Raw genomic sequence first — 15,871 nt, 5'->3', positions numbered from 1 at the left:
CGAGCTATTTAACTTTTTGAGAGTTCATAACGTGCATATTGCCGTTATAACTGAAACGTTCCTTAAACCTGACCATAAGGTTAAGGACGCAAATTACTTGATTTATAGAAATTATCGTCTTGATGGACCCTGTGGTGGCGTTGCATAGACGAATCAAACATAAAATTCTTTCTTCATTTGAAACCAAAGTTTTTGAAACTTTGGGAGTTTCTGTTGAAACAAAATTTGGACAAATTACGTTTATAGCTGCCTATTTGCCATTCCAATGCGTAGGCCAGAAAAAGAATTTTCTCAAGGGTGACCTCCAGAAACTTACCCGTCATAGGTCTAAATTCTTCATTATTGGTGATTTTAATGCAAAACACCGCTCATGGAATAATGCTCAAAGCAATTCCAACGGTAATATTCTGTTTGATGATTGTTCAATATCCAAACAGCCCAACATGCTTTTCTTCTGCAAGAAATCCCTCCATTGATTTGGTCTTAACTGATTCATGTCAACTTTGTAGCCAACTGGTTACCCATGCTGACTTCGGTTCTGATCACCTTCCAGTAACTTTTGAAATATCCCAAGAAATAATTTGTAATCCCAACAGCTCTACTTTCAATTACCATAGAGCTGATTGGGAGCAGTATCGAACATTTATGGAATATAACTTCGATCCAAACATTCCTTTGCAAACCAAAGATGAAATTAATTATGCTCTTGAATCTCTGACTACTTCTATAGTTGAAGCAAGAGCTGCCTCAGTACCAAAATGCGAGGTTAAATTCGATTCAATTATAATAGACGACGATCTTCAGCTCTTGATCCGTCTTAAAAATGTCCGTAGGAGACAATATCAAAGAACACGCGATCCTGCCATGAAGGTTATCTGGCGGGATTTGCAAAAACAAATTAAAAAGCGATTCTCTGCCCTGAGGAACAAAACTTTTGAAAATAATATTTCTAAATTAGACCCGAGTTCCAAACCCTTTTGGAAACTCACAAAAATTTTGAAAAAACCTCAATTATAATAGACGACGATCTTCAGCTCTTGATCCGTCTTAAAAATGTCCGTAGGAGACAATATCAAAGAACACGCGATCCTGCCATGAAGGTTATCTGGCGGGATTTGCAAAAACAAATTAAAAAGCGATTCTCTGCCCTGAGGAACAAAACTTTTGAAAATAATATTTCTAAATTAGACCCGAGTTCCAAACCCTTTTGGAAACTCACAAAAATTTTGAAAAAACCTCAAAAGCCTATTCCAGCGCTTAAAGAAGGTGGTAAAATTTTGATCACAAATTTGGAAAAAGCTCAGAAACTTGCTAAGCAATTCGAAAGTTCCCATAATTTCAGTTTGGGTCTTACTAGTCCTATTGAGAATCAGGTTGCTCGGGATTTTCTGAATATTTACTCTCGGGAAAATATTTTTGATGATTCCTGGGGGACTGATTTGGACGAAGTAAGGTAAGGTTGCTTTCTTCAATAAGTAAACTTTTTGAAAAGATAATTTTGAATAGAATGATGCTTCACATCAATACGAACTCAATTTTTGGAGATTAGCAGTTTGGATTTCGCCATGGGCATTCAACTACTCATCAACTCTTAAGAGTTACCAATTTAATTCGTTCAAACAAATCGGAAGGCCACTCAACTGGAGTTGCTCTTCTAGACATAGAAAAAGCATTCGACAGTGTTTGGCATGAAGGTGTGTTGGCTAAATTGAAAAAGTTTAATTTTCCACTTTATATTATGAAATTGTGTGTGTATGTGTGTGTATTCAATCTAACCCCCACTGGCCGGCAGTGGTATTATGGAAGAAATTTGCTTACAACAATCCTTGATGTAATAATTTAAAGCAAGTTTAGTCAGGGAGTTAGAAAGCGATAGCTCTACTGCAGATTCAGCAACCCATTTCAGAATGCCTGGTAATTCACGTCCATTCCGAGGTTACTTTCACATACAATAAGCCCCGCATGTAAACACTACCGTTATCATATGAATAATGGTACTGTTAACACACTTCCAGATTTCAAAATGTGATGTTTCGAAATCTGGCGCGTATTTAGTAATATATGGAAATATGCATTTATGATTGATTATAAATCAGATGGATCTCACCAAATTCTGCCTCCGAAAAAGGACCGGTTTGTTCACTCGCGGTAATCGAAAAAATCTTCCGCGTTGTTTTTACAACCGAACACGACATTTTGAATCACATTCGAAGTTTTTCATTTGCACCGAATTTTTGCTTGACACCTCATTCGCGTGCATCCTCCGGAAGGCAGAACGCCAGCACCAAGAAAAGCCACTTTATATTATGAAATTATTTCAAAATTATTTAACTGACAGAACTCTGCAGGTAAATTATCAAAATTCCAAATCTAATCGACTACCTGTTAGAGCAGGAGTTCCTCAGGGTAGCATTCTTGGGCCTATATTGTATAACATTTTCACTTCGGACCTCCCTGATTTGCCTCAGGATTGCCACAAATCTTTGTTCGCTGATGACACAGGCATTTCCGCTAAAGGAAGAAGTCTTCGTGTTATTTGCAGCAGACTGCAGAACAGTTTAGATATTTTCTCTTCTTATTTACAAAAATGGAAGATTTCTCCCAACGCTTCCAAAACTCAACTTATAATATTTCCACACAAGCCTAGAGCTTCGTTTTTGAAACCTAGTAGTAGCATAGAGGTAACTCTAAGACCACTGGGTCCCGAAGAAAATCATTATTATTTTTGGCTCACTCAGTACCAGAACAACGGTCCCAAGCAGTCCCAAGCTATTTCACTCACCCCTGCATGTTCTGCATGAATCCACACACCCCTGATGTTATCTGTCAAACTTTCATAGCGAATCAAAACAAACATAGTGTAGTAATAGAATTTCAACTAGAATAGGGTACGTTAATCGTTTGCTTGGGGCCAATAGGCTACTAAAGTGGTGAGCCAATTTAAAATCGTTAGTTTCGTATTGATTGTTGGTAGTAGTCACATAGTCACTATGAACGGAGTTCCAATTTCCTGGTCAAACCAAGTGAAATATCTTGGATTAATACTTGACCAAAAATTAACTTTTAAAGATCACATTGAGGGCATTAAAGCTAAATGTAACAAATATATTAAATGTTTGTATCCTCTTATAAACAGGAAATCCAAACTTTGCCTGACAAATAAACATCTAATATTTAAACAAGTTTTTAGACCGGCCATGCTTTACGCTGTGCCAATATGGTCTTGTTGTTGCACTACCAGGAAAAAAGCACTTCAAAGGATTCAGAACAAAGTTCTGAAAATGATTTTGAAGTTGCCTCCCTGGTACAGTACTACCGTACTACCGAGGTACATAGAATTTCGAATGTTGAGACTTTAGAACAAATGTCCAACAAAATAATTAATAATTTCAGGCAAAAACCGTTGCAATCCTCAATTGCAACGATTAATTCCCTTTATACTTAGATAAGATTTAGTTTTAGTTTTTAGTTTTAAGATATCAATTGTTATACTGACATGCAGGTTAAAAACCTGTTTAAAATACTGAATTGCCAAGACATGAACTGTACAAAACCGAATTCCGACGGAACACGGAGACAAGGAAAAAAACCGACGATGTCACTTTGCTAATTCAACTTTTTAATTTTCTCTGTTTTTTTGTTGTTTACAGTTCGATGGTTTTACATGTTATGTTTTTGGAAGGAAAAAAACATGTGCTAATCGCTTCTGCACTGACAGATGGGTGCAAGGTAGATGCGGATGTGGTGTACGATTAGAATTGGGGGCTCTCGCACCGGAACATGAACAATGTAAAAACACTTAGATATTGCTGATTGCATCTGAAACTGGACTGTCCCAAAAATGCAAAAAGTGTGATAAAAGTGCACGTTTCCGTCAAATCGTTTTGATGTCTTCGGAGCACTTATTGCTTGCATCATAAGAAATAAGTGCACCGAAGACACCAAGACGATTAGAAGTAAACTTGCAGTTTCATCACACTTTTTAATAAGTGAAAACGCGCTTATTAGTCCAATTTGGTGTGAAACGCGCAATATATATCATAACAATTAAGGCTGGTACGTTACTGCAGTAACTGGAGCACCTAGGTTAAAATGAAATGTAATTTATTTTGAATTTGGAACAAATAAAAAGTAAAAAAAAAAAAATAATAAAAAAAGGACCCATGTGGTTTGTCTTATGGAATGTATAATCATAGAGGTAACTCCCCAAGTAACCAGTAAGCATTAGAACAATGCTCTAATTTAGCACTATATTCACATATAAAACAGTGATTAAATGCTTATCATGCAGTATATACTTATAAAGGGCTGATATAAAGCTAAAAAGGCGAAATAGCGGGCTAATAAAATGCTACGATGGCAGCCTCAAATAAGCATTACTAATGCTGATCTAGGGTATCTTATAAAACGTCAAATTTTTTTACCGCGCTCTATTTTTAGAAATTTTTATATAAATTTAATTTATTTTCATCGACCCAAACTGAATGAAAACAAAAAAGAAATCTTTTCTACAGGTCCCATAACTCATAGGTTTTTCTCAACTTATTTGAAACCTTTGTTCAATTTCATCAGGTTTGTTATTTTCCAGCGAAACATGTTTAGGGATGAGAAGTCAAATACTATTTAATGAAAATTACCTTTGTCACGGCTCGAACCGGGGTCCTGCAACATCATTCATTATTCCAGGCGCCTGTGCATTCTCGACCACGGGTGATACCAAAGATCAAGTTGAAAATAGTCATATTTGAATCATCTTTTAGGCGTTCGCAGTAAATTGATGTCATATAACAGCAGGCATGGTAATGCGAAAAAAATCCTCTCACATTCCTGTTATTATCAATGCAACCATTCCGATGACGTCACAAACGCATTCACTTTTCCAGACCTTTTCTAAATGACATTGATCGCAGCACCCACTGGACTAGGTGTTTGACGTTTGACTAAACTTTAATCAAGCCCTTTATAAGCACTCAAGAAAGTTTTAATGCTAGGCTTTCTAAATGCATGTAAGCACTAAATCATTGCACTATATGCGCATACTAAGCTTTCTGTAATGCTTATTTTTATTAATGCTTCTGTGCACTAGCAATGCTAATATGAGGCTCATATGCATTAAAAATGCTAATATACGGCTTTTTGGCATTAGGAATGCTGAATTAGTGCCAATATAGAGCTATGGCTTAATGCTTATGGTTACTTGGGTCTAATAGTACGTTTAGACTACAGAGTTATAACATGTTATAGCGCTATCTTGATGGTGGTTTCTGTGTTGCAATTATTTGACAACCGTTATAACATGTTATAACTCTCCAGTCTGGACAGCGTTTAAGACTAGAAGGTCCCGAAATAACGTGCTCAACTTTTTGGCTCAGCTCTGGTACTCTCTTCGGTCCCAAGCTAATCGATTCACCCCTCGAAACATAGGAAAACCAATAACCCCTCATTTTATCTGTCAAACTTTCATAGCAAATCAAAACAAACATTGCGTAGTACTAGAATTTCGACTAGAATGGGATACGTTAATCGTTTGCTTGGGACCAATAGGCTAGTCAAGTAGTGAGCCAATTTAAAATCGTTAGTTTCGTATTGATTGTTGGTATAATGCTGATGTTTTGGCAAAAATTTATGAATGAAACACATGAATAAAATAATTGATTTTCGATTCGTTTTACCGTATCGGTAATATTTTTTTACTATAAATACTATAGATTCCATAGATAAGCGGAGGCAAAGTGGAATGTAGCCAAACGAACTGTCAATTAGTGTAGCCAAACGAGTATGACGTCATCATGGTGGAGGAAGTATTGCTATATTATGAGCACAAAACACTTTCCACACTCCATACCTGATTTATTTCGTGGAAAACGGAATAAGGAAATATTATGCAAACCACTCCTTGATTCATTGTTGTAAAGATTTGTTACGCAATTCATTTTGAACTATGGAATCTATACTATCTATACTTTTTACTAAAAATTATTTTTATCAGTGTATACGTTTTAAACTGTTTCCACATGTTCCACAGCAATCCCCGATACGTTCGGCGCTTATAAAATGTTACAACACAAATAATTTTATGTCAACCTGTTGTCAGTTGTTTAGCTTTCGTTGGCTAATCATTCATTGCATTTTTTATGTAAAATTTGATAAGATTATATTGTCTTGGAAATTTTGGAATTTTATTGTTGCATAGTGTTGATACTGTTTTGTTAAAAGTGTAATCATCGAACAAAATTATAGTTTGGGTTAGGCTAACATTATTATAGTAATATACATTCTTTTGTGTGTTTACGTTTGTGTTAAATCCTTTTGTATAGATCTATATCATATACTAGGCACTAAGCACTAGTTGAACTTGTCTTCCATATCTGTATAGATTAAATAACTACAACGTTTATTATCTCTGTACGTTGCGCGAAAGACAGTAGCTGTTTTTGGTAAAGTGATACGACTAATATAGTTCGAATGAATAATTTGCCCTAGAGCCATTATATAACGGGTTCAGTGATAAGAAACCGATAATGTCTAGAAATATCCTCCAGCTGTCGAAATGTAAGTGTAAATACCGAGAAAATTATAAAATATCAATTCAATTTCAAATCAATTAAATACTTCCAATTTATCACTCCTTAATAATCCAAACCATGCTGTACCTACCTACTGTTTATTTCCCAATTTGCTATTTTATTCCGATAACCCTGAGTGCTAGTCCCATATACTTAGGCTTTTTGTTTGCGTCATAAACCAACAATGCAGCGCTAGAAAGCGCTTTTTGTACTTTGACCCGCATCTTTGTTGCGATGATATAATCCGATGAAAAGCACTGAGTCAATGCGTGACTATGAATAGACTATCTTCTTTGCAGTTCCGAGAGTCCTCCTGAATACTCATCGCAACTATTCAGAGGCATCAGCGCAGTTCCCAAAAATTACAACTCATTACACCCGCAATCCCAGGGACAAAGACGAAAGATGGACAGGTTAGTCATAAGTGGGTATGAAATGAGACTGTTTTCTTATTCGTTTCTTTCGGCTGTTGTAGAAGTCGACATGGAACGCTTCGCAGACGAAGCCGATCTTCTAATTGTCGGTGGTGGTCCTGCTGGATTCTCGGCTGCGATTCGCGCGAAGCAGATTGCAGCTGAGAAGGGACAAGAACTTCGTGTATGTCTAGTGGAGAAAGCATCCGAAGTTGGTGGCCACATACTGTCCGGTGCTTGCCTTGACCCCGTTGCCTTGAACGAACTGATTCCCGATTGGAAGGAAAAGGAAGCCCCGCTGAATACCCCTGTATCCCATGACCAATTTTCTTACCTCACGAAGAATGGCAAGCTACCTATTCCCATTTTCCCGGGATGGCCTATGGATAATCGTGGAAATTATGTAGTTCGCTTGGGGCATGTTGTGGCTTGGCTAGGTCAACAAGCTGAAGAGTTGGGAGTGGAGATCTACCCAGGCACTGCAGCTTCGGAAGTACTCTTTCATGAGGATGGATCTGTGAAAGGCATTGCCACCGGAGATGTGGGCATTTCGAAAACTGGAGCTCCCAAGGACACTTTTGCTCGTGGCATGGAGTTGCATGCTAAAGCTACCATTTTTGCTGAGGGATGCCGCGGACACTTATCCAAACAGTTAATGGTCAAATTCGGGCTCAATGCTGAGAACGATCCCCAAACCTATGGAATCGGGTTAAAGGAAGTGTGGGAAATTAAACCCGAAAATCATAAGCCAGGTTTGGTTGAACATACCATTGGTTGGCCTTTGGATAAAAATACTTATGGCGGATCATTCCTCTACCATCTGAACGAGCCAACACCCGTCGTTGCAGTCGGTTTCGTTATCGGGCTGGATTATGTGAATCCTTACATCAGTCCGTTCCAAGAATTCCAACGGTTTAAAACCCATCCCAAGATGAGAACTGTCTTCGAAGGAGGCAGCCGTATTGCATACGGTGCACGTGCCTTGAATGAAGGAGGCTTCCAAAGCCTCCCAAGGCTTACTTTCCCCGGCGGATGCCTTGTTGGATGTGCTGCTGGTTTTATGAACGTGCCACGGGTTAAAGGAAGCCACTACGCTATGAAGAGTGGAATGTTGGCAGCAGAAAGTGTATGCGAAGCCATCTTCTCGGGCGCTACACAGGAAAAAACTGGACTGGAACCAAAAGACTATCCAGATAGGTAAGTTCAATGTGCCCACAGGGATGGATCGCTCTTAGGAGCATCGTTCGTTGAATTTTCAGTGAATCCATCGTAAAATAGGTATTCTTGATAGTATTCTCGATTAATCTTTAAACAAAATTCACCGTTGAGCCTCACGTATTTTCACTAAAGATTCACTAGCCTGCGCACTCGGGTGCACTTTCAGTGAAAACTGAGAGTGTGGCACCTATACCTACTAACATTGTACCAAAATAAAACATCAACTCATCATTTTGATTTTTCTCCAGGATCAAAGAGTCATACGTTTGGAAAGACCTGTACAAGGTACGAAACGCGCGTCCCAGTTTCCACAATGCGTTCGGACTGTTTGGCGGTGTTGCCTACAGTGGATTCACCCTTCTGCTAGGCGGACGCGAACCATGGACGCTCAGACACGGAGCTCCCGATCATACGCGCCTGAAACCGGCGAAGGAATTCAAACCAATCGAATATCCGAAACCTGATGGAAAGCTTACGTTTGATTTGCTTTCGTCTGTGGCCTTGACCGGTACCAACCACGAGGGCGATCAACCGGCCCATCTGACGCTGAAGGATGATACCGTCCCGGTTAAGAACAACCTCGCCATATACGATGGACCGGAGGCACGGTACTGTCCGGCTGGTGTGTACGAGTTTGTACCCAATGAGGAAGGCGGCAACATGAAATTGCAAATCAATGCTCAAAACTGCATTCACTGCAAAACGTGCGACATTAAAGACGTGACACAAAATATTAACTGGGTTGTCCCGGAAGGTGGCGGCGGCCCAGCCTACAATGGAATGTAACTGTGCAATAGCGCTCTGCTAAGCATTTATCAATGCACCTGCCGCCGTATCGAATTTTGTTACAACCTTTTTGTTATTAGGATAGATGCACTGATTTCTTTTCTACATTCTGCAATAGGAATAAACATTGTTAAGCATCGACAAGAACTGCTTTTTTCAAATACTGTAAAATTTATTCATATTCTTTTGAGTTAAAAATTAAAAATAACAAAAAAAATGCAATAAAAAAGAAGATATCATAAATTAGGGGGGGAGGGGACTGTGGAATATTCGTACATTTTTTCTGTACCTAGATACCGGTATCCGTCCAAGCACGTCAAGGCAAGCTAACTGGTTTGCATCTAGTATGTTTTCTTCTTCATGATCTTCATGAATAACACCATAACTGAAAAAAATAAGAACATGAAAAAATTGTTAGTATTTCGCTGCATACATTCAAGCGATTCAAGAAATCATTTTGATTGATTGCAGTTCGAAAAAAAAAACACTGGAGTTATTAACTCGACTTCACTTGAACTATCGGGATATTTTGTTTAAACATATCGTTGGTTTCTCAGAGAATAAAATATTCATATGTAGATCAGTTTTTAGTATGGTTTTCTCAAAATTAAACAATGGTACGTTTGAGTCAGGTTGTATACCAATTCCCGGGCAGATGGGATTCTCATAACAGGATTGGCCGAATTTGATACTGAATAGAATTTATAATGGAAGCAATCATTTAGAACATCGGAAAAGTAACCCAAAACTAGCATATATTTTTGGAAAACCAAATAAGCACCATAATACCTATGACAGACATGATTGTACTAACGTTGTATTGTGAGATCGAAGGCTCTTCGCAAATATAGCCAGTCCCGTAATCCATTCACCAAGCGATTATTTTCATTAGCAAGTAATGACTATCGAATGTAGAACCGTTTTATATACAAGTATGCAGACTAATCTCCGGCGTAATCCTAAGCTATTCTGGACGTGCGTTAAGACAAAAAGGAAAGAGGATGGGCTACCGGTTGAGATTCATCTAAGCGATGACACAAGCAACACTTCTTTAGAAAAATGTAACATCCTGCAGAGCGTATTTCAAGCGTATTTTCAACGGCTCAATGGCATCGTTAAGTCTAATTGAAGGGATCAGAGATATTTCCAGAGACGCGTTCAGCTTTGATATTTTCACGATCACATTGGACCTCGTCGGCTCTGCCATCCAGAAGCTGAAATTCTCAAACGCTGTTGGACCTGACGGCATTCTATCGTGCATATTTCAAAAGATGCTCAACAAAACTTTCCTCTCCGCTTTCAAAGCTGTTCGATATTTTATTACAACAAGGTGTATTTCTTTCCCGTTGGCAATCTTCTTCCATTTCCCGATTTTCAAGAAAGGAGACAAACGAAATGTAGAGAATTATCGAGGAAGTTCATCACTTTTTGCTTGCTCGAAAGTATTAGAGGTAATCATCAACGACGCTTTATTTGCCAGCTGTAGAAACTACATTTCTGCCGGCCAACATGGTTTCCACCCCAAACATTCGGTCTCAACAAACCTCGCTCCTTTCATTTCCCTATGCCTACGGAATATGGAGGCAGGAGCACAGGTGGACGTCGTATACACGGATCTCAAGGTTCGACCGGTTGATCATGCCATTCTACTTGCCAAACTCGAAAAGCTCTCTGTCTCACAAGGAATCACTTGGTGTTAATCTTCATGTTAAAATGGCGAGTTTTACAATTTTCAGTCGTGCCTAATTAATATCCAAATAATAAGAATATCTGAACTTGCATGTTGACAGTGAAATATCGGCTGCAGCTCAATTATTATATAAGATACGGCATAAAATGTAATTGAAGGCTTCATATTAGATCGACGTTAGAGACATATACCCTGATCAGCAAAGCGATTTAAACAATTTAATCCTAGAGGAAGTCGACCAAAATTGAAGGAAATATACTTATCTGTTGTAAGGGCAAATTACTTCCAAGCATTTCAAATAATGGTGCTTTGCTTTTTCAAGAACGCTGTAACGCATTTTTGAGAACGTTACGTTTGTCGAACATTATGATATGTTTCGTATTGACGGCTTCCGCAATTCTTTATCTGTTATCGTCAGAGGGTATGAAGGTGAATGATGGTGCATCATGTTCAAGAGCATTGTTTTGCAGATATTTAACACTCTAATCCTTCATTTACCCTCTGACCATAAAAGGTAAAGCTGTGCCGAAGCCGTCATTTCCCCTACGAAAATATCAATGTGTTTGATGATGGGTCTTCAGGCCGAATTTAAAAAAAATGTCTCTTAGCACTTATCGAAGCAAATGTGCTGAAAGAGACGACAAGCAGTAAATAACAGAACGATAAATATGGCTAGTTCTTACTCGTAAGTGCACTCCACCCAACACGACAGAAATTTTGTCACATCAATGTTTTCAGCAAAATTTTTGCTGGGTCATCAATACATGGCTACTCCTCACTAAATTTGTTATATCCGATGGAATATTGTGAGACAAATGATAATTTTCCATAATTCAAACAGACGGATAAAATTAGAGGAAATATTGAGCGCCTTTAATTAAACCGACTCATGTTCGAAAGAAGACCTGGAAAAATCCTTGAAATATCCGGGAATTTCGCCACTTTGCAATTTTTTTAGTTTGCCCAACACTTATTCTTATTAGTACGTCCCATCAAGGAGTTTACCAAGTGAAATTATGCTCTATGCCGAGGGAAGTCAGGAAGACAATTTACAACTTAAATATTCGATCACGATCATCTCTTTGTAAGCGTAAAACGTGTGAAAAATGACCTGAGTATACTCACATATGAAAATCATCATCACAAGCCCTATCATAAGCCACATCCAGCACTTCCAGGCTTTCTTAGAGCTCTCTTGCAGCTTCGTTGACTCCGAAGAAAGTGAAGACATGTTTTGATCCGTTAACTTGGCTGATTTGCTTACATTCTACAAAACAAAAAAAAAACATTTTGATTTCGATATATGATGATCAACGTTTGCAAGCAACGAACCTCAGTGTCTTTCTTAATAATCTTGTTGGCAGTTTCAGTTTGCTCTTTTAGGTTCCTAGTCAGCAGTAGCATATCCTCTGCAATTTTTTCCTGCACATCCGAGTATTGCTTGACCGTTTGCTCTAGGTTTTCGGCCACTTTCTGACCGGCACGTCGTCGAATAGTGGAATTGAAATTGCCATTGAAAAGTTCGCTACGCAGTTCTTTCTGAAACTTTTGATCGTGAATCTGACGAATTTCACGCATCACGTCCTCACCGCTGTCTCCCGACGCTTTCAATTTCGACTTCAGTCGCTTCTGTTCCAGATTCGGCGATGGTTCAACGTAATTGGAAAGCTTCTTCAACTCAGCACATCGGTTGCGATACTCTGTAATTAGCTTCTCTTCCGGTTTACTGGAATTATACAGGAAAGAAACAATCAATTACCTAGGCAAGAATGTGAACAAAACGGAGGTCAATTAACTTACTCAAATTGTTCCTCTAACTCCGAAATCATCGTATCCAACGATTTGATGTACTTCTTTAATCTCCAGTCCTGATTATCAACCGATGCAAGTTCCTCACACTGGGCAATCAAGCTGCGAATGTTGATCTCCAGTTTGGACGTCATTGTTGCTTACTGCCTGGTAACCTACGCCAATGTGCTGATTTCTACTTTCTTGATTTATTGGTGAAATCTTACGTTCCCTCGCGAATCTAGATCATTCAAAGTGAAATTCTGCTGACTCGCGGGTGGAATCGAAATGAGATACGACGAAAGCAGCAATCAGCAATCAGTTTGTTGTTTGCAAGTTTACGTTGTCAAATGTCAAAATTGTGCATATGGATTTGTGAGATCGCATGTGGAACATGTTTTCACAACAACAAACTTCTCTTTTTCGCAGGGAATCAAACCCGCCGTAAAGCCCACTCGTACACTGACCCGAAGATCGCAGTAAAGGCCCGAACATTTGATCTCTTTCATCACGTTTTTTCTATACCTGATGCTCTGATCTGAGGCAAAAGAATGTAAGAATTCCCTAATAACAAAAATACCATACCCGAACAATAACCAAAAAGATCGAACTATTCCACAACACGTCGTTAAGCAACATAACCATACACATTTTATTAGGATGGCAAATCAATGTTCACGAAACGAAAATCAATTATTTTATCCATGTGTTTCACTTATACATTTTTGCCAAAGCATCTGCCTTATACATTACATAAGACAAACCACATAGGCCCTATATGAATGCATAAAAGGTATGTGTGACCGCTTATACATTTCATTTGAAATATGATCTTTATTAACTTTTTACAATGCGTCTGCTTATATTAGTTAACTTATACATTTCATGAATAATCAGCAATAGAAATTTGCCAAAAGGTATAAGGAGATTTCTATCCGTGTTGGCTCCCCGCATAAACGTGAACCATAACTTGACCTTACCGAAAATGGTTAAAAATTGTATATAATCCTAGCTAAACTTTAACTAAAATGGTTATGGAACTTTACACGAACGTTTGTGTGATAAAATTTTAACCTTTTGCATTATGGTTTTTTGGAAGTGGACCATACAAACAATGGGTTGTTAAGAATCATTACCATTCAAAATAGTTGTTTTCTCCATACATTTTCGAAAAGAGAACTATATAAGAACCTAAATCTAAAAATGTTTATATTTTTCAAATGGAGCTGGCAGAAAAGCTGAAATTTATGTATTCAACTAAAAATCTGAAAAGAAATTATTTTTTATATTTTATATGTCTATTGATTAGCCTTGTAGTTTTCTTCTAACGTGGCATTTACCAGATTTTATTAAAATTATTTATTCGTAAAATAATGCATTTTAAGATTCCATTCGTGTATCTACACACAAAAAATTATCGTTAATATAATTGAAAAAAACATTGTTAGAATTAAAAGTTATCATTGGTTCTTTTTGGTAGAAAGTACAGAGCTTTCGAAATAAAAAGCTGAAACTTGTCAAATTAAAAGTTTCCCTCATTGTTAATTTTAAAAGTTGAAGCTTTTGAATCAAATTGTAGAACCGTCAAAATAAAAACCATGGTTTTTAAAATGACATATGAATTGTTTCACTTCAAATGATGCCGTTTTCAGAGTAGTAATATTTATTTTTATCGCAAAATGAAATTATTTTCAAATTAAGAGTTCTTAAGCTTAAAAAGAAAGTATTCAAACTCATTTTCTAATCATTTCTAATTATTATGTATATTCATCATATAAATCAATAAATAAAAATCACTTTTTTATTCGTATGCCATTTATCGCATCGTCAAATGCCATTTATGATATAAAGGAAGTGACACTTTGGCAAACGGAGACTTTTCAACAAATTCCCAGCACCACTCCAGGGTAGCGTAATACATGTTCCGTGTGAATCTGGTGCCCTACTAGAGAAATTCAATTTTCAATCGATGATCTAACGAAACGGCATTCTTGCCCGTTGGAGACCTTCCGTTTGATGTCCAAATTAGGCTTTTCCGGCGGAACAACCACAGCTGATGCAGTGAACTTACTCCATCAGTTCCGCTGGTTGTGGACGATGGGATGGAGCAAACTGTTTCGGGAAAACAGTGATGATCTTCAGTGGGAGTCTATATGAATGTCGAAAAACAATATAAATGTGAGTGAAATGGTTTTCTCAATAAAGAGATCCATTAAACCAACAATAACTTCAATGATTCACAGATTGACTTACTTTTAAAAATTTGTTGTCCCAAATTGCTACAACAGACGGCTGACCAAATTTCCACTATCGGAAAAGGCGGTAAATTAGAGTTTAGTGCTGCCAGTAAAAACGACCTCTAAAGATGTATTTTTGACAGTTGTACAACTTTTTTTTTCAAAAAATGCACTTTTAAATTTACAAGTCAGAAGTGAAAGAAAAACTTTTAAGGCGAAAAGATAAATGTTATGTTCAATATTTTCGCAGTTGAAACTACGGATTTTGGGAAACTTTTAATTTAAAAATGCATCATATTTATTGATACAATTTTAGTTTTTTGTGTGTAACCGTTCAAAGTTGTGAAACCATCATCACTATTACAGTTCTGCTATTCTCCCCTGGGGCCAAATTTGATTTACCAATTCCATAAGAACCACTTATGAATTATCCAGCATTTTACGAGCGCTTATGGCCGCCACAATCTGGCTGAGTTTTTGGTAGGGAACATATGATTTGACGTTTGGGTTGTGTCGTTTGACGTGTAAACGTTCAAATTTGATCGTTTACACGTCAAACGACACAAGCCAAACTTCAAATCTTATGTTCCCTACACACAAAAAACAAAAATTGTTGCTATAAAAATAATGCAATTTCAAAATGAAAGTTTCCCAAATTTCATTGTTTTAACTGTGAAAATTTTCAAAATGAAAGTTATATCTTTGGTTTGAAAGTTTTTCTTTCACTTTGGACTTGTGATTTTAAAAGTGCATTATGTTTTTATAAAAGTTGTTCAACTGTCAAAAATACCTGTTCATAGCAAAGTTTTTGGCAGCACTGAAGCTCTGAACCCAACTGTATTTGCCGCCAAAATTGAATTTGAGTGGACCAGACGAAGTAAAAAAAAAAGCATTTTACGGTGGAATCAGTGTACGAAAACTACCTCCAATCGATGCTGATGACATTTATGAATGTCTTCACCATTCTGCTGGATATTGCTACGGTGAGTGTTCCACTTTTGTGGTATGCAATGGTTGTGGCTTATATTTCAAAGGTTGTATTTTTGTTTTTGTAGATTCCTTATCGTCAGTTCATGGAGAACAATGTTGCTCCAGCAGGAAGACGTCGTCAAGAATGCCGTTTCCATGGAGTGATATTGGGATAAGCACTCTTTGTAATCATCGCCTTCCTTT

The 15,871-nt window shown here is 37.6% G+C and overlaps 2 protein-coding genes across 3 annotated transcripts in view; one reads left to right on the top strand and one right to left on the bottom strand.

Moving 5' to 3' along the window:
• Positions 1-6,293: 6,293 nt before the first annotated feature.
• Etf-QO (electron transfer flavoprotein-ubiquinone oxidoreductase) overlaps positions 6,294-15,871 on the top strand; it is a 476,511-nt gene continuing 466,933 nt past the window's right edge. The window contains exons 1-4 of one of the 2 annotated variants that reach the window (XM_065221674.1): positions 6,294-6,552; positions 6,866-6,979; positions 7,042-8,176; positions 8,446-9,029. In XM_065221674.1, the coding sequence (XP_065077746.1) occupies positions 6,522-6,552; positions 6,866-6,979; positions 7,042-8,176; positions 8,446-8,983 (1,818 nt within the window). In that variant the 5' untranslated portion in view covers positions 6,294-6,521 and the 3' untranslated portion in view covers positions 8,984-9,029. Of the gene's footprint in view, positions 6,553-6,865; positions 6,980-7,041; positions 8,177-8,445; positions 9,155-15,871 lie in introns of those variants that run through there. The other variant, XM_065221673.1, reaches the window with a different exon arrangement.
• Use1 (Vesicle transport protein Use1) lies at positions 9,051-12,778 on the bottom strand. Its single transcript, XM_065221708.1, has 4 exons — positions 12,474-12,778; positions 12,006-12,399; positions 11,799-11,940; positions 9,051-9,368 (listed from the first exon to the last, which is right to left on the bottom strand). Exons 1-4 carry the CDS (start codon positions 12,614-12,616, stop codon positions 9,325-9,327), a joined length of 723 nt encoding a protein of 240 aa, XP_065077780.1. The 5' UTR covers positions 12,617-12,778; the 3' UTR covers positions 9,051-9,324.

Source organism: Ochlerotatus camptorhynchus, unplaced genomic scaffold (assembly GCF_037179485.1).
Source record: "Ochlerotatus camptorhynchus isolate MF236.1 unplaced genomic scaffold, CSIRO-AGI_Acam_v1.1 ptg000146l, whole genome shotgun sequence".
NCBI classification, from domain to species: domain Eukaryota; kingdom Metazoa; phylum Arthropoda; class Insecta; order Diptera; family Culicidae; genus Ochlerotatus; species Ochlerotatus camptorhynchus.
The sequence above is the reverse complement of the archived record's forward strand: the minus strand, read 5'-3'. Positions and strand labels throughout refer to the sequence as shown.

Excerpts from the sequence above, each read along its gene's own strand:
- Use1 (XM_065221708.1), bottom strand. The coding sequence starts at position 12,616 with ATGACGTCCAAACTGGAGATCAACATTCGCAGCTTGATTGCCCAGTGT. Across the intron at positions 12,400-12,473 it reads GAGTTAGAGGAACAATTTGA|TAAACCGGAAGAGAAGCTAA; the intron begins GTAAGTTAATTG and ends GTATAATTCCAG. Across the intron at positions 11,941-12,005 it reads TTATTAAGAAAGACACTGAG|AATGTAAGCAAATCAGCCAA; the intron begins GTTCGTTGCTTG and ends TTTGTTTTGTAG.